At 46.9% G+C, this 18,035-nt stretch overlaps 1 protein-coding gene and 1 pseudogene across 2 annotated transcripts in view; both read left to right on the top strand.

Annotated features, from left to right (window-relative positions):
• LOC129542178 (uncharacterized) overlaps positions 1-14,885 on the top strand; it is a 32,011-nt pseudogene extending 17,126 nt beyond the window's left edge. The window contains exon 5 of the transcript XR_016035282.1: positions 3-14,885. The product of XR_016035282.1 is annotated as an uncharacterized LOC129542178 (transcript). The remainder of the gene's footprint in view (positions 1-2) is intronic.
• Positions 14,886-15,293: 408 nt separating this feature from the next.
• On the top strand, positions 15,294-17,070 carry ZNF664 (zinc finger protein 664). Its single transcript, XM_088828118.1, has one exon. It carries the CDS (start codon positions 15,584-15,586, stop codon positions 16,448-16,450), a length of 867 nt encoding a protein of 288 aa, XP_088684244.1. The 5' UTR covers positions 15,294-15,583; the 3' UTR covers positions 16,451-17,070.
• The last annotated feature ends 965 nt before the right edge of the window (positions 17,071-18,035 follow it).

Genomic DNA, 18,035 nt, shown 5'->3' with positions numbered 1-18,035 from the left:
AGGAGTTTCCGTGGCCTCTGTCCTAGTGGGTGTAGTTACTGTACCTGGTGAGAAGGTTAAGCCCAGGGGGAGCTGTGGTGTCTTTCTCTTCTTGACTCCTCACGGCCCGGGTGGGAAGGGGGTTGCTGCTCCTGACCAGCTCGCTCCCCTCCCTTTCCCTGGGTGCTGGATTGATCGCCAGGCCCCGGCCCTGTTTGGAAGCCTGGGCGAGTCTGCCTGGGTACAGTGGCGAAGGAGTTTTCTCTCTACGCTGTCCTTGTCTGTCTCCTTTCTCTCTGGTGCTGACTTGGGTGCCCCCAGCCAGCCTTCTTCATTATGAGTGGTCAGACCAGAGATACAGGCCTCGGTTTATATGAATTCCTGTTCTGTCCATACTGACTTTGGTCTCAAGTTCAAGGTTTCCACTAACAGAGGGAAAAGAAGGTCTCTATGTGATGTAGTCCCACTGTGAAATGCCGCATCAGGAATGGGCTTCACAGGCCTAGCTAATGATGAAGTGTTCATGTGTGTTGTATTTCCAGTTCAGTCCCGTGCTCATTTCTGCCTGGAGTATCTGGGGTTGAGGAGTGTTAGCCGAGACTACTGGCCACATTTTGTAGTTGTCTGCTAGCACATGTTTCTAAAATGACATGATCCCCCTCGGGTGTTAGTCTTCCCAAGTCGAAAGCCTGAATGTAGAAGCTCTGTGCTGTTTGTTGTAACTGTTCCTGGGCCCTTTTTGAGAGTGGGGGTGGTGATGCATCTCTAGCCATGCTAATCCTGAATTCTGGCTGCCAGAGAGCATCCAGCCTGGGATTATGGCAACAGCTAAGCCGTGAGCCACCTTCAAGGTTCGTGCTTCAGAGGGAGCCTGCTCCACAGACCTGTCTCCCCCAGTCACACTCACCTTGGTTTCCCAGGTTTTACACCTGGTTGACCCAGGTGTAAAAGTAGCCAGAATCTGAGATAGTTAAAGTAGGCAAATTCATAGAAACAGAGCAGAATGGAAGGGGGAGTTGTTCAACGGGCACAGAGTTTCAGTTTTACAAGGTGGAAAGGTTCTGGAGATGTTTCATGGTAACATGCACATACGCAACACTGCAATGGACTCTACATTGAAAAATGGTAACAATGGTATGTTTCATTATGGTTTTTTTTTAACAACTTAAAATTAGAATCCAAAATCTATAAACTTTTTGACTTGCCAGCTGCTATGTACTCCCAATCCAAGTGTCACTGGAGACAGGCCTGTTAAAAATCCACTTTTCATTTCTCTTGAGGTCCCCTGGGTCCAGGCTGTGTTTCTCCTTCCTTTACTTAGCTGGGCCCTTTCGGGCGCTGAGTGTCCTCATTGTGTCCTGAGAAGGTTTTGTTTTCAGTCCTCACATCAGTACTGCTCCTTCTCGAGGGCTAAATGAGATTGAGGCCTCTAAGCCCCACGTTGTGAGTGAGAGTGAGCATCGGAATGACCAATGGCAGGTCTTGCCATCCATTTCATGGATGAATGAGCTAAGGCTGAGTGAGCGACCTGTGGTCACACAGCTGTTGAGTGACGGATCAGGAATTTGAACTTAGGACCGCATGCAAGCCCAGTGTTCCACCCACCAAATTATTATGATTCCTAATGTATAGAGATGTTTACACATTTACCAGGTAGATAAGATGAACTTGAGCCTTGTATGTGGTACTCATGTGATACATCACTGAAGCAAGTCACACTCTGTCCTGTCCTGCGGGCATTTCTGTGTACAGTGTTCAAGAGCAGGAAGGAGGTGGGGGAGCTCAGAGTGTGAGGAGATGTCACTGCAGTCAGGTGTATTTTAAAACAATCCTTTGAATAGAGGGTCAAGAGGGAAAAGTGCTGGGAGACGCGAGGGTGAGAAAGCAGTGTTTGACTCTGAGCAGAGGAGGAACCCTAATTACAGGGAGAGGCACTGCCGGGGCTCGGGAAGCCTCTGCCTGTGAAATGACATTCTTGGCAAATGAATGCATGTGTCATGCATTAATTAAAATAAGGAAAATAAGGAAACTCATATTTATTTGGCTTTAGCGAGGCTGCGGGCACCCTGATAAGTACTTTCACACTTATTATCTTCTTTAATTAACACAGCTGAGTGTTGTAGACATTATTATCCATATTTTTACAGATGTGTCTGAGATCAGCCAGGGTCACATAGCAAATGGCAGCACCAGGTCCACACCCTGATGTGTCTCTTTGTAGGTCATTTTTGTGGGAGGACTTGGCTGGAGGGGAGCGGAGGAGTGCATCCCTGTGTCATGCTCTATCACCGTAATCACACAGGCAGGCAGTTCTTTGCAGACTTAGAAGAAAACTTGGCATCAGTTGAGACTTCTTTCTCAGACTCAGAAGAAAACTTGGCATCATTCCCTCCATACTTGTTGCCCTTCTCCAGACCTCATTTCATAGTCTCTGAGATAATTTCTAGTTAAAGAAAAATCTGGCATGGTTTCTTTTGTCTTCTATCTTTTTTCCATTAGGAGTCATTAGGCCAAGTCACACAAAGAGCAGTCATCCCAAGGACAGAGGGAAAGCGGCTGTCTTTCCTGCAGCTCAGTAAAACCCAGCGCTCACGTCCTTGGCTAATGGACTTTGTTAAGGGCAAGGGCAGGGAACCTAGAACTTTTAGAGTGTAGGGCTTCAGGACGTGTGGGCAGGAATAGTGGGTGGGAACAGAGGAGCCCACACACCTAGGGCCCCAAGTAGGAAAGGTGGGTGGGGTGGGGATAGAGTGGCCTCCCTGGGAGATGCTGGCCAAGTGACTGAAGGGCACCAGCGTCAGGGTTCTCCTCTAGTGCTCAGGACTCATACTGGATCAGAGTCTTTTCTCACCAGCTGGAGGGAGTGAAGCAAGAGGAAGGCATCCAAAGTGTCCAGAAATCCACTGTTGTTGTTAAATTTGAGTTGGAGACTCCTGCTCAGTCAGAACCTCCTTTGACCAATCTGAAAAGTTGACCTCACTACCCTTGGGGAAATTGTCCTTCTAAATTACTCAGGCTACTGATGATCAGTGGTGTATTCAGAAAGTGCCGCTCCAGCGCCAGGTCGGGAGTGTGGCAATACAGGTGAGGGTGTGCTGCTGAGTGGATGCCGCAGCAACGGCAGCCAGGGGCCAGTGACTGAGAGACTAGTTCAGGAGTCCTGCTCCGAGGCCATGGCACTCCAGTGACAGGATGTAGTGTGTAAGCACCTGCATGGGCCCCTGGGTAGATAGAAGCCCGGCCTGCATTCTGAGGCTGTAGAGGGATTTGACCACAGGACATTTAGGCCCAAGAGATGTGTGCTTGAACCACTGTAAGCGAAGCGCCCCTCTCAGCTGAAGTTAGCCTGGAAAGACATGGAAGCCTCCGTTCACCTGTGTGAGTGAGAGCACCTCCTCAGAAGAGTGGCCTGGTGGGTGGGCCTTGGGCGGGGGGATTTGTCAGCAAGGGCAGGTGAAGACGTGGGGAGCAAACCAGGTGGAGGCCTTAGTGGCTTCTGTAGAGTGTTAGGGGAAGCCAACCCCAAGGTGAGGGGTCTAGGACCTTACAAGGTGGGGCTTCCTGTGACCCTGTTGCCATTGAGGCAGCCCAGGGCATGTGCAGAGGGACCAGAATAAGGGAAAGTAGCCTTGGTATCTTAGGAGTGAGGTAATGGGAAAAGTGTGGGAAATTGAAAAGGCTTTCTGGGGACACGAGCCTGCTCTGGGCAGCCAGCATGGGTGTCTTCCAGGCTGCTGTGTCTTCTGTTCAAGGACTGATGGTGACGTAGAAGCAAAACAGAATGAATGTGGCATTCACAGTCCTGATCAATGAGTGATGAGTGACTGCTTACTTAAGTTATTCTGAGGTAGATAGCTGAGCAAAGATGAGTGGATTGGGCCCATGGAGCTTGAGGATCTAGGTCGACACCACCTTGTGTGATGTGTAGATTAGACTGGAATTTTCTGAAGGTGTAGTGGGTCAGTGAGGAGAAAGATGCCGCCTCTGCTGTCTGCCCAGATCTCAGTGGCGTGCAGAGATGGGTGGCCTTGAACTTCTTAGCCTTGTTCCTTGGCAGTATGCAGACACCAGGCACCCGAACCGCCTTTTCATTTATCTTTTGTTCCAAGACTTGTAGAAAAGGGTCAGGTAGAGAGGTACCTTGGTGTAGTACTGCAGCCAGGATAATGTCTGAGCTGGTTGACTTCTGGGACTTCCTGGTGGCTGGGAGTTTCTAGCCACGCTGGGGACAGGTTCCATGTTCTCTCTTCACTAACAGCGGCATCTGGCATGTTCAGGGGGAACTGTGAAAGATAATAAAAAATCTCAAGGCCCTTGGGCCAGAGATCACGGTCTTACAGGAACACATCAGGGGTTGCTGCCTAATGGGATAATTTCTGAATCCTTTAAAAAGCGTCTCTCTGGGTAGAGAATTATTTCTTGTAGTGTTTATTTTTTCAAGTCTTCTTATGGACAAAACTTACATACAAACTCATTACATCTGTAGTATCTTACATCTAGAATAATGATGGCTGATGGTGGAAATGACTGACTACGATTAATTGTTCATCTTACAGTTTGTTCCCATACTTTCAGCTTTAAAAAAAGTGAGTTTGAGATAGAATCTCAATCCCTTTTTGGGCTTTGGATCTTTTTACACTTTAAAAAATGTTATTAAGGACCTCAAAGGGCTTTCTGTCTATGTGGATTATAGGCATCGATACTTATAATAGAAATGAAGACTAAAATTTTACAAAAGTATTAATTTAAAAATAATGACAAACTCATTACACATTAACACAGATTATATTTTTATGAAAATAATACATTTTCTAAAACAAAAAACATTTAGTAGGAAAAGTGGTGTAAATATTTATGTCCGCTTCTGTGCTCAGTCTCTTGCAGTATGTTGTTTAGCTGAAGTAGGTGAAGACGTCCAGCTTCACAGACAAAGGAACTGAAAACGGGGTTTCAGTAGCCTTTTCAGGTACTTGTGAGTTCCTTTGTGACCTGATACCAAACTTGAAAAGTGGTGGTTTCCTGCAGATTATTTGCAGTGTGCATTCTGAAATCCTGTGTTAAAATTCCTGGTCTCTTCCTGCACTTTGAATAGGTGTTTTATCCACGGTGATGCATTACCTGACACATGGGTCGTTTGGATAACATCAGTTCACTTCTTGCAGAGCCTGAAAATGTTCATACATTTTATTATGTATAATATCAGAAAACTCATGGTTTGTGTTGCTGTCGTTTTCATCAGGGCAGTCTTCAAGTCTCAGAAAACTAGAGAGCCCATGGTGACAGACAGGAGTTTTCCCAGATTCCAATTTTCATTTGAAAGCTCAGATTTGACAGTTGGCAGTAAATGCCATCAGTTTCCTGTTATCTGAGATGTCTGCACCCCAGTCTGCAGAGCAAGTGTGTAGTCACTCAAGTAAAAATGACGTTCTGTTGAGAAGAGACCGGTTGAGTTTGCAGCTCAGATAGTTAGACAAGCGTTCTTCCTTGAGACAACCACCGCGCTTGGGTACGTGACCTGACATGGTTCCATTTTAACCAGGAATATGATAAATATACATTAAAATATATGTGTGTGTATCTCATATCAATATAAATAATGAACTTGATGTGTTTAACATAAATGTTGTAAATATAATAAAAGGGTCTGGATTTAAAGAATTATTTTTTATTGCTTCTTCAAGGATATTCTTAAGTGAAACTTTTTTTTTCACTGTGAGCCCGTGGAGGTGAAGAATCTTTCAACTACTGGTGCCTTTGCCACAGGGTTTTGTGTGAGGAGCCTAAGGAGTGGGCACCTTGGCCAGCCACTGTGTTTGCATCCTCCAGGCAAATGTTAGCACAGTGAAAAAAGCAAGCAATGTTTTAGTATTATCTTGAAAGTCATTTTGATCTTGTTTTGTAAGGGTTGGGGAATCCTCAAGAGTCTTTGTTTTTGAGAACTCTTGGTCTAGGACAGCAGCTGCAAAGAACTGAGCCTCCCAGGGTTGGATGGTTGTTTGGTATCCCGTGCTCATGGGTTGGGTTTTTTGCAAGAGACTCAGCTTGTAGCTGGTGGACAACTTTCAGCCCGATGACATTGTATTTGTAGGAGTGAATGCTTTTAAGGGGGAGTAGGTGGGAGGGGCCCATTCACCCCTGATGTCTTCAAGTGGACAAGAGCACGTGGTTCTATTCCCTACCCAACCCTGAAGGCATGTGACCTCTTGCCTGTTGCTGGAGCATGGTTGTAGGATGAACCAGGCCGTTTGTCAGGCTCTTGGATTAGTGTGTTGGAGGAGGAGCCTTAAACCTGGAGTGAATGAGGAAAGCAGAATGTGCAGGGCATATTTTATTTTATTTTTTTGGTTTTATTTATTTTATTGGAGGCTAATTATTTTACAATATTATATTGGTTGGTTGCAGGGCATATTTTAAAGCACACTTAACATTTCTGTGGATAGCAGAGACACAGAGAAAGGGGGAAGGAAAGAGATGGATACCATGTCCAAGCCTTATTCTGAGCTACAAAATTGGATACAAGAGGAATTTTTAGGGAAAAGAGTTTGTCATTCTACAGCCAGTATTGATGAGCATTTTCCCCAACTCAAGAGAAAGATCTGGGGACTTGGCTTTCACCCTGGGAGGATAGAGCACTGAGTTATTGGCCTCTCAGTGCTGCATCGACAGGAAGAGGTGATCTGGAATAGGGATGAGCTCATGGTCCGGAGAGGCAGCGGATGCAGGGAGGTGACTGGACACTGGCTGAGCACTGCAGGCTCCTGCAGCTGCCTCCAGTGAACAGCAAGCCTTCCCGACGTGCAGCAAGCTGAGGAAAGATCAGAGGGGCGTGCCCGTGGAGCCTGGGCTTGTGCACGGTCTCATTTCTTGTTTGTAACAGCCCCGAGACATAGAGGTGTGAGTATCATTTCTCTTTTCCGTTCAAGGTCTTTTGAGTCTTAGGCTTAAATGACTTGCTTAAAGTCACACTGTGAATAAGTGGGAGAGCTGCGAAGTGTGTGTTTTGCAGAATGACAAAGGGCAGAAAGTGCCGTTTTTGGGGGAGAGGCGGCTTTTAGTGGGCTGAGTGTGAAGGAGTGAGGGCGGCTGGGGCCATGGGGCCGGTGCTGCATGGGGACTCTCACTCTCAGGACTGGGCTGTCGGATGGGTGGTAGGTTTCACAGGCTTTGATGTCTATAGAAGAATGGAATCTTTCTTCTTTCTGAAATGTTTTCTTGGCGATGAGGATGAGAGGCTGGAGCATCTTCATAGTCTTGGCCCACTAGAGGGTGTGCAGTCTTAAGACTCGCTAGCAGATGTTTCCCTGGCAGGGTTTGTGGTGATCTGGGGGGACGTTAAAGTCATGGCTGCTGTGGAAAGGGACGTGGTGGGGACGGGGGAGTGGAGGTGTGTGCGCTCCATACTCTGTTCCAGCTGTCTGCACGGGCCAGCTTTATCTCAGTCCTGCAGCAAAGAGTCTCACACCCTCACTGACCAGGCTCAGTGAGGGGATGGATTCCTGTGGCATCGGAGGCCATGTGGCCATGGCAGAAGCTACATGTGAGTTAGAAGCCTCCCCTCTTGTTTCCAGACAGAATATTATTGCCTATTGCTGCCCACTCCCCTTCGATTTCAAATCCTAGAATTTTATCCTAAGAAAGCGCCCTTTCCCATCACACAGGAAACCATAATCTGGTAGAGCTGAGAGGGGGGCAGAGTTGCCCACCCCCCTGCCCTTCTGCCTCCCATATGCTGAAGTGCGCTCCTAGGGCTGGTCATTCTGGCTGTCTCTAGATACTTGCCCTTCCCCAGGGTGAGTTCCTCCAAAAGGGTTCCTCCTTTTGGTTTCAGTTTAAAAGTAAAGTTTACTGGGCGTCTTCCTTGTGATGTGAAACTAGTTGGGATGCCCCTCAGGCGTGCAGCTATGTCCCCAGGGCCTTGCTCAGCCACAGCACCACTCGCACAGTGCTGGGCCCGTTGTCTCCCCTGCTAGACTGTCAGCCACACAAAGGCAGAAGCCATGGCTGTGGTGCTCATCACAGGATCTTCCAGAGGGCAACCCACTGCCCGACATGTACTGGGGGCTGAGTGTTTGTGGAACATGTGCCTGTACTCTCACACAGGCTGATCCTGTGTCTGAATTCAGTTTCTAGGACTATTGGCATCAGGGACACCTTTCTTCTGGGCCTGCTTCTGGGTGGTCTGGATTCTCTGAGTATCACTTAAATATCAAACACTCGACGGCATGGCATGAACCAACATGTGTTAGGGCAACTGGGAACACTGGGATCTTCCTGTAAAACACTTCCCAGTAATTAAGAGACTGGGAGTTGATTGGGATTCTTTCACCCTGACTAGTCTGAGGCATCCTCATTTGCGCTACAGCCCTTTGATTGTCTCTGAGAACCTTCTCCAGGCCCTGGGACACAATTGCCTGCTCTGCATGTGGGGAGGAGATGAGTCACGTGGCTGGTGCAGCCCACTGCCATTGGTAGTAGGAGCTTTGGTTGATGCTGGAGGCATCGGAATGTCTTCCTTCCAATTCTTTTTTTATTCATTTTTATCTTCCCCAGGAAGGATGCTCTTGTCCCTCTGAATGTCAGAACCATAAGCCCACAGGTTCTGACAGGTCTGCTTCTGGATAGGAAGTTAGTTTGATTTCTGTTGACGTAGCTTTGACTGGGGTATTAGAGTCGGCTACTGTAGAGTGGGATTGTCTATACTTAATGCACAAGGGGAACCACAGCACTGTAGACAGACCTGCAACACAGTGCACCACAGCAGCCGGCTTGATGTGGAGTCTGAGGGCAAGGCTTCTGTCTGCCAACTCCTTGACAGGTGTGCATGGCTTTCTCGCCTACTAAATGGGGGGGTTGGTCTTGATTTCACAGCCAGCCTGTGCTGAGTCTAGGTCCGAGTCAGCGTTCTGGAGCATCCACTCGTCTCCTTTCCCAGTCTGTGCCTCTCTGTTGGGGAGCTGGCTGTCCTCTGAACACGGTCACACTGGAGCCTCTCGCTGGCCTAGTATTGGGCCCTGTGGAGTGCTGACTGTCAGTGTCCCACTCCCTCTTGTGTCCAGCCCCTGCCTTGTGGAGCCTGGGTCCTTCTGTTCTGTAAGCACTGGATCATTTTAACAAGAAATCCATGAAAAATGAGTTCACTGTTTTTTTCCTATGTAGAATTGTATTTTGGGGACAGCTGTGTAAAAGACAGTAATATATGAAAGGCACACACAGAAGTGTGTTTTAATAATCCTGTTTCAAAGTCCACATCCAGTCTTCCCTCCCCAGCACAGCTTCATGAGCTTCTTTCCAGGGCAGAGGGACTGTTACTTCTGAGTTCTTCAGCAAATTCAGGCTGAAATTTGGAGAGAAAATCAGTGTCCCCACTCTGTACCTGCCTTTTGACCTTTGCCCCTTGCAGGTAGGGCCAGAGTGGGCTCCTCTCCCATCCTGGAGCCCACTAACCATTGTCAGCAAAACTTCAAGAGAAATGAGCAGACCCTGTGCCTCCTTCCCTGGCCCAAGCCTGATGCCATAGGAACAAGCCTGCTGCCTGCAAGGAAGGTCATGGCCGCTGTGGTAGATGCTGGGCCTCACCCCACAGTCCAGCAGCTGTGCCACTTCCTGGTCACAGCGCCGGTTGAACTGTGTCTAGACTTGGGAGCACGTGGCCCGATCAGCCCTCCAAGGGCAACAGCCCCGTCCCTCTGGGCTGTTAATCCTGTCATCTCCAGGTCACCCTTATCCTGTGCCAGGGCCCAGACCTTTTGTTCTTCCAGGACGTAGTTTCTTTGTATTTAGGGCTCATTTGTTTTTTAACTTCCTTGTGTTTCAGCCGCGGTTGTTTATTCACCTAGATCCCTTACTCTTTAAGTGACCTGGGGGACAGGTATTGATGAGGTGTTGTTGGTGTCACACGGTTGACATGAGGCAAATCTCCTGATGACAGACCTCAGGGAGGGAAGAAACTCCTTTTCATGAAAGGCGGGACTTGGGGCAGTTGGGCTACTTAAAACCCTTTTCCTCTCACTTCTCTGCTGGCCTGCACCTTTCTTATTTGAAAAGTTCTCCTCACATGCAGGTTGAAGGCATGGACTTGCTGATGGTGCCCGGAGGTCTCGTGGAGAGTCGGGACATGGCCTGTGGTGGTGCCTGGCAACCTCAGCTACAAGCCAACTTCCTCCTCAGGTCTCCCAGGTGGCCCCCAGTCATACACACTGTCCCCATGAAAGCCCTTACGGGACACTGTATAGGAAACATGCTTCGAGGGAGAGATTCTTGGGAGCATCGTGCCCTTGTGTGTAGAATTCTGTGATTCCTCCCTGCTCTCTTGGTCTGCCGTCTCCTTTGTCTGTGAAGAGGCAGTGAGACAGGTGCTGTTTTAGGAAAGGCTGCGGTGGGGATCCTTGGTGCCTGTTTGTCCTTCTCTTGTTGGTCACATGGCAAGTCTGGAGATTCTTTGCCCTGCCCTTTTACCTGCAGAATATGGCTTGCGCTCAGCGCATTGAGACTCATAGCTGTGCCCAGGCCTTTTACCTGAAAGGCACGGCAGTACCTGTTTTCCCCATTCAGAGGCACTCTGGTGGAAGGTCATGCACGACGACTGCAGGAGTTTCACGTCGCCAGCAGAGCCAGTCTCTCTGAGGCCGGTCTGGATGGATGCCCTGACCCTGGCTACTGCCTCTCCAAGGGAGGGCACCAGGGGAACCAGGGCATCTTGGTTGAGGAGCTGGTGAGGGAAGGAGGAGCCGAGTGCAGCACTGCTCCCCGTGTCCCTTGCTAATCCCCAGCAGCCTCCCTCTGCTCCCCAGAGACGTCTGCAGTGAGCACACACTCACGCGCTCAGGACGGACTGCCAAGGTCACAGCCATTGGAGGATTGTATCTGCTTAGTTCACATGCACCTCTGTGCAGTGTTCCAGGTTCAGGGGTCAGTTTGTCATTGTGAGAGGAGCAGGAGAAGAATGTTTCCCAGTATTAGCCAATTTTGTTATCATGAAAAATGACAGACATACACAAAGGAAGAGATCGAATGTCCTATTCATTATTTATCCATCACCTGGATTCAACAGTTACAACAGTCCTTCCGCATTTGCTTTGTCTGTTATTTTTATTTAGCCCAAGCATTTAAAGACGCATTTCAGACATCATTTTATTGTTACAAGCCTCAGTATACATCTCTAAAAATACAGACATTGGTTTACACAACTGCAAAGGCATCATCACACCTCATACAGTGAGCCCAGTTCCTTGTGTAATCTGATAGCTAGTTCCTAATGGGCATCTCCCCAGTTGTCCCGTTTTAGCAGCTGGCTTATTTGAATCAAATTCCTGAGAAGGTAGATCCTCAAGTTACATTTGATTGTTATATCTCAGGTGTCTTTAATCTAGAGCAGCTCCCACCCCAACTCTTTTTTCTTTTTTCTTTTGGCCGTGGCGTGTAGCCTGTGGGATCTTAGTTCTCTGATCAGGGGTCAGACCCAAGCCCCCTGCATTGGAGTGCAGAATCTTAACCACTGGACCACCAGGGAAGTCCCCCCCCCCACCATCTTTTCCATACCATATACTTGTTGCAGAAATGGGCAGTTGTCCTGTGGACTGGCTCACATTTTGATATTTTTCTGCTTGTATCCTGGTAGTTCCCTAGCCCTCCCTCCTAGTTCTCTCAAATAAAAAGGAGTCCAGGAGGCGTGTTTCGCAAGAATGTTTCAGGTGACGCTGTGTGGTTCCTGTGGCATCAGGCCAGGAGGCAGGGGGTGTACTTGCTCCTCTTGGAGTATGCTGACATCGATCAGGGGGTCAAGGGTTGATAGCGTCATCCTCAAAAGTGTAAGAAGTTCTTGATCAGCCTTTCATCTGATGTTTTTAACCTGTTTATTGCCATGGTCTGAATCATGCATTTCGTTGCAGTTGCACATTTACTAGCTGGCTTGTTGCATTCTCTTGAAAGATAGTTTATAGAGGAAGAATTCTTCATTCTTTCCTTTTAATTGCCAAGTTTCAAAAAAGGTAAAAGTTGGTATTCTGTAACTTTCAGTCTAGTGCCTTGCGTCTGTCTCTCTGTCTCTGTCTCTCCCTCTCTTTCTCTGTGCCTCCCCACGCCCTTGTCGTCACTGTGAATTCGGGGATTTCGTTTATTTAGTGTGTTTCAACGGATCACATTCATCATTCTTTCTGATGCTCGCTTGTCCCAGTTTTGGGCAGTGGGAGTCTATTCATAAGTTGGCATCAGTGTTCTTTGGCGTGACTCCTCGCATTGTGGCGTCACAAGGTGTCCCAAGGCTCACTGTGTAGAGTGCTGCTCTGGCCTGAGACCAACCACTCTGCAAAGATCCCTGTGCCATTGGGTGGAGAAGATTCCATAAGAGAAGGGACCACTGCTGTTGGTTATCATGGCTTACAAACTTTTTTGGTGGATACCCCGAAAAAAAAGAGGAAGGGAAACGTGAATTCAAACTGATATTTCTAAATTAAATTTTATATTATAAGATTTTTTTGCTTAATTTTTATTTTATGTCAGTATCTCACTTCTTTCACTTCAAATCTTGGTTCCTAACAACATTACCATAATGAGTTATTTGCATTATCCTACTTTATGAAAATACGTTTGTTATAACTCAGTTAAACTATGAAAGAAATTTCACTTCTTTGCAGCTTTATTTATCATCAGAATTTCCCTCTGAGTATGGACACACAATCTTTTGTACTTAAAAGTTTTTTGTGGATAACGGGAAAGTTAAGGTTCATTTTCTTCATTTTGTTTTAAAATTTTAGGAATTGCTTTTTTCGTTTATTTAATTTCATTTTTTGAATATATAAACATATGTCTCCAAAGCCAAAACAACATACTATTACAAAGAAATTTTACTTCATCCTTTTCTTCTTTCTCCTGTTTAAATTAATTTTTTATTAAAAACAGACTTTCAGATATAGAAAACAAAACTATTACTAAACAGGATAATAGAAGTGGGGGAGATAAAATGGGCATTTGGGATTAACATACGCATGCTGCTACATATAAAATAGAAAGTGCAAGGACCTACTCCAGTCAAGCACAAGGAACTATATTCAATATCTTGCAATAACCATAATCTGAAAAGGAATATATATCTAAATGTATAACGGAATCACTTGTTGTACATCTGAAACTAACAGAACATTGTAAATTATACTTCAATAAAAAATTCATTTTGTGTTATCTTTCTCCATGTTTGCTTTTATACATCACGTAAAGATACGTGTAAATAATTCACATTCCCCTCCTTTTTGCACAAAAGGTAGCAGGTAGGATATATTAATCTGTGCCTTGTTTTTTTTTCCTAGACAGTATTACCTGGGCTTGGAGAAGGGAATGGCAACCCACTCCAGTATTCTTGCTTGTGGAATCCCATGGATAGAGGAGCCTGGCAGGCTACAGTCCATGGGGTCGCAAGAGTCGGACATGACTTAGCGACTAAACCACCACCACCTGCACCTGGTCAGCACGATGTCAGTCCATCGTGCTCGTCCCCATTCCCTCTTTTTGATGGCTGAGCAGTAGTTCCCTGTAAGGAAGCCCCATAGTTGATTCAGGCCCTCCCCAGTGGGTGGGCCTTGGGCTGCCTGCAGTTTTGCTGTGACAGGTATCGCATGAGTGAATAAACGGCCCATCTCCTATTTTGCCAGTATATCTTGGGGTAGATCTCTAGAAATGTGATTAATCAGAGGATAGATGCATATACAATTTTTCCCACATTGATTATATTTTCTTTTGCCGAAACCTTGGTTGTTTAGATGAATTACAATATCCTGACACTTCCATCTGGAAACAGTACCGTTTATTTTGCAATTTTTTTTTTTTTTTTGGCCATGCTGCTCAGCATGTAGGATCTTTGTTTCCCGACCAGGGATTGAACCTGCATCCCTTGCATTGGAAGCTTGGAATCTTAACTGCTGGACCACCAGGGAGGTCCCCTTATTTTGTGATTTTAATGTTAAAGAAACCTCCTCAAGCCCTTGTGTACCCTGTCTTTGTACTGAGCATATTATTGAGAATGTTATTCTAAGATCTGTTTATTTCATTAACTAAGTAACTGAAGTATCACTTGCTGAGCATAATACAGGACATGAAAATGTAGCTAAGGCATCCTAAACCTCAAAAGATTTCAGACTGAGTACTTGGGGATTTTCTTCTGTGTCTGTTTGGTGTATATTTTGTCCCATGTTGGTTATCAAAAGTCTGGTGATAAGGCAGTGGAGAGTACACCTTTGTCTGCTGCACCAGAATGAAGTGGGACATGTCTGCAGGAGAGAGGAGGCGGCGTTAAGCACCCTGTGGGTGCATCCAGTAGGCACCCGCTGAGCGCCTCTGCTTGGCCAGAATGTAAGTGAGCAGCACACCGAGTTCCTCCCTCCTGGCGTTTATTTTCTAACACAGGAGATAGAACAAAAAGCAAGGAACACTTAGATAATGACAAGTTCTCTATACTTTGAAGGAATCAAATAAGAGATTTAAATAGAGTCTTAGCTAGGAGCCTTCTTGAGGAAGAGGAGAGAGAGGCAGCTGACACACCCAGCCTGTGAGGTTGGGGTGGGCCAGGCAGGGCCATGCAGGACCTTGGGTTTTAGGTTAAGGATTGGGATTCTAAGAACATCAGGGAACCATGGGGACAGGGAATGACTCTTGATGCCGACATTCAAATATTTACTTTCTCTGGATTGGAGGGCTCCTTAATATTGTGTTTCACCTCCAGAAGCAGCAGCATTGTTCCTTCTGAGGTTCCAAGTGGAGGGAGTTTTCCTTCTTGCTCCTTTGTGTAGATAGCTGCTTCTCTTACTCACATGTTGGTCTTCTGAGGATTTCTTCACTTTTTCAATAATTTTAGCCCTTGGTGTTGCTCAGATAATTTGTCAGCGGTTGTAATTGGATTATGTACTTGGGCTGTGAACGGGAGCATGATACCTACAAATTCTCTTCTTCAGACCTGCAAATCCAAGAGACACATCTCTGTGGAAGAGAGAGCTCCTTCCTCAAGATCACAGGTCTGTCACTGTCTCGCTTATTGGAAATTAATGATAGAATCCATGGCAATTTTCTGGATGAGAAAGGCGTTTTCAGTGTATGTGTTTACGTTTCTATTACAGGAGACCGCCGGAACAGCAGCTGTGCAGGGAGGCCTCACAGGGAAGGATTGGCACTCCTGGACCCGCAGTGCTTGCTTCCTGGGAGGCTGCTGTCTGATGCGGAGGAGGCGGGATGTCATAGTGACGCTGCAAGGGGAGGCTCCCGGGGACCAAGGCCAGCACGCAGGATCGCGCCCTCGGCTGCAGGGGACACTGGGCAGGCCTTTCCCTGCAAGTGAGACGAACGAGGTTATTCTTCAAGAGGAAGATTCCAGGGGCTTAAAAGCACAAAGGTTTGCACCTTGGCAGCCTCTTGGAATGTTGGCAGCTCAGGATCTAAAAGAAAGTGCTGTGTTAATGAGTTGCAGTTGATGTGGATGTACATGTCACTTTATAACCAATAATAATAGTGAGGAGCACTATGCAGGAAGAAACCTTCCGCAGAAAGACAGGCAGGGAGAAGCTTAGGCCCACCTCAGACCTCCCGCATAGAGCCAGCTTGAGGTAAATGCCAGCATGGCCAAATGAGGGACTCTGAGACAGCCGCCTGTAACTGTAGTCGTCGTAAGGAAATCTCCTCTAAATCACGATACCAAATAGGAACCATGATCTACAAGTGCCCCATGTGCAGGGAGTTTTTCTCTGAGAGAGCAGATCTTTTTATGCATCAGAAAATTCACACTGCTGAGAAGCCCCATAAATGTGACAAGTGTGACAAGGGTTTCTTTCATATATCAGAACTTCATATTCATTGGCGAGACCACACAGGAGAGAAGGTCTATAAATGTGATGATTGCGGTAAGGATTTTAGTACTACGACCAAACTTAACAGACATAAGAAAATCCACACAGTGGAGAAGCCCTATAAGTGTTACGAGTGTGGCAAAGCCTTCAATTGGAGCTCACACCTGCAGATTCACATGAGAGTTCATACAGGTGAGAAACCCTATGTCTGTAGTGAGTGTGGAAGGGGCTTTAGCAATAGTTCAAACCTCTGCATGCATCAGAGAGTGCACACCGGAGAGAAGCCCTTTAAATGTGAAGAGTGTGGGAAGGCCTTCAGGCACACTTCCAGCCTCTGCATGCATCAGAGAGTCCACACAGGAGAGAAGCCCTATAAATGCTATGAGTGTGGGAAGGCCTTCAGCCAGAGCTCCAGCCTCTGCATCCATCAGAGAGTGCACACCGGGGAGAAGCCCTATAGGTGCTGTGGGTGTGGGAAGGCCTTCAGCCAGAGCTCCAGCCTCTGCATCCATCAGAGAGTGCACACAGGGGAAAAACCTTTTAAGTGCGATGAGTGTGGGAAGGCCTTCAGTCAGAGCACCAGCCTCTGCATCCACCAGAGAGTGCACACAAAGGAGAGAAACCATCTCAAAATATCAGTTATATAAAGCGTTTTGCTAAAATTAAAAAAAATTCTTAAAACCCGTAAGTGCCACTAGGAAGGAAAAACCCTCTAAATACCTACATTGATCCAAGAAATTTTTACAGCAGGACCCAGCAGAACATTGTTTTCCAGGAGGCATGTGTGAGGGTGAGTTTTTGGATTCATGCCAAGTGTGTTGCACAGCTTGTGAATCTGGAGCTCCTGTGAGTGTGTGCCCAGGGCAGGCTATGAGGTCCCAGTCGTGGGTGTGCATTTCCTGGGATTCTGGTGAAATAACTACACAGGAAACCATGGTCGTTGCACAGCCTCCCAAGTCACCTTCTGTCTACACTTTACCTAAAAGTTACCCCAGATACTGGCCCATTTCAGGAACTCAAGATCTTCCTTCTCTTGATCCCAGCATACTGGTGAATGCATCTGAGAACGGCCAGCTCCCACCAAGTAGTGTTCTGGTACTTCAGAGGTTGCCAGTTGGTTTAGCCTCTCCATATCTGTCCATGTATCCCATTACTTCTGCACTTACTTTACTTGTGTATCCTCCAAATGCCCATAAATATCCACCCCTTCCTAGATGGCATCAAATTTCATTTTAGGTGACTCATGATGGCCACTTACATTGCCTATCAGAGAAAATCACTGGCAAGCATACACGCCCTTAAACTTTAATTTTGTGAATTCTGCTAATCACTGTGTCACTATGTTAGACTTAATTTTCTAGTGGCTACATCACATATTTTTAACTTGAATATTTTTTGTTTTTTTGGGGGGGGAATAGCTGAATGTAAATAGGGAGGAGGAAGTGAGCGGAGTTAGGACTTTTCTCCATCCAGAACTGCCCTCTGGGGCTCCTTTAGTAACACATGGAGCCACTTTCCCATAGGAGAAGCGGATGGTAGGAGGTGTCCCTAATAATAGTTTCTGTTTCTGTAATTTTGGGCAATAATGTGTAGGATTACATATCCGTTTCTTTGTAGGCAGGAATGTCTCTGTTAACCTCTCTTTTTCTTTCTTCATTCATTGGACAAGTATTTATTGAACACCTCCTTTGTGCCAGGCACTGTGCCCCTTGCGGGGGATACCACTGAGTAAGACAGACAAGGGCCCTACTCTCGTGGAGTTGACTTCTGGTGGAGGAGACAGATGATAAGGAAGTAAACAAATAACGTAGTGTGAGATAGTGATTAAGTGCTATGGAGAAAATAACCTAGGGTGATGATTTAGAGCGGTGGGGGGGTGGGGGTGGGGGGCGGCGGTAGATAGCGGTCAGGGAGGCCTTTGTACGGGCGAGGGCTGCGCGGGGGCGGCTGCGGAGCGCGGGGGCGGCTGCGGAGCGCAGGGGCCCAGCTTTCGCAGGTGGGGCGGCCCTGCCGTGCGCAGTGGGCGGAGCAGAAGGCGCGGCCCATTGGTGAGTGTAGTGAGCAGCGGGGCGGGGGAGATGCTGAACGCTCAGTATCCTGACGTTTATAGGCCCCCTTTTTTTTTTTTTGGCTAGATTGATATTAAAAACTCATGTGGAGGAACTCCAGGAATGTTTAGAAGACCAAAAGTCCCCAATGACAACAAAAAGCAACTGATTTTGAACTTTGTTT

This window comes from Moschus berezovskii, chromosome 19 (assembly GCF_049115385.1).
Source record: "Moschus berezovskii isolate FMDL1 chromosome 19, NW_MosBer_1.0, whole genome shotgun sequence".
Classification (NCBI taxonomy): Eukaryota; Metazoa; Chordata; class Mammalia; order Artiodactyla; family Moschidae; genus Moschus; species Moschus berezovskii.
The sequence above is the reverse complement of the archived record's forward strand: the minus strand, read 5'-3'. Positions and strand labels throughout refer to the sequence as shown.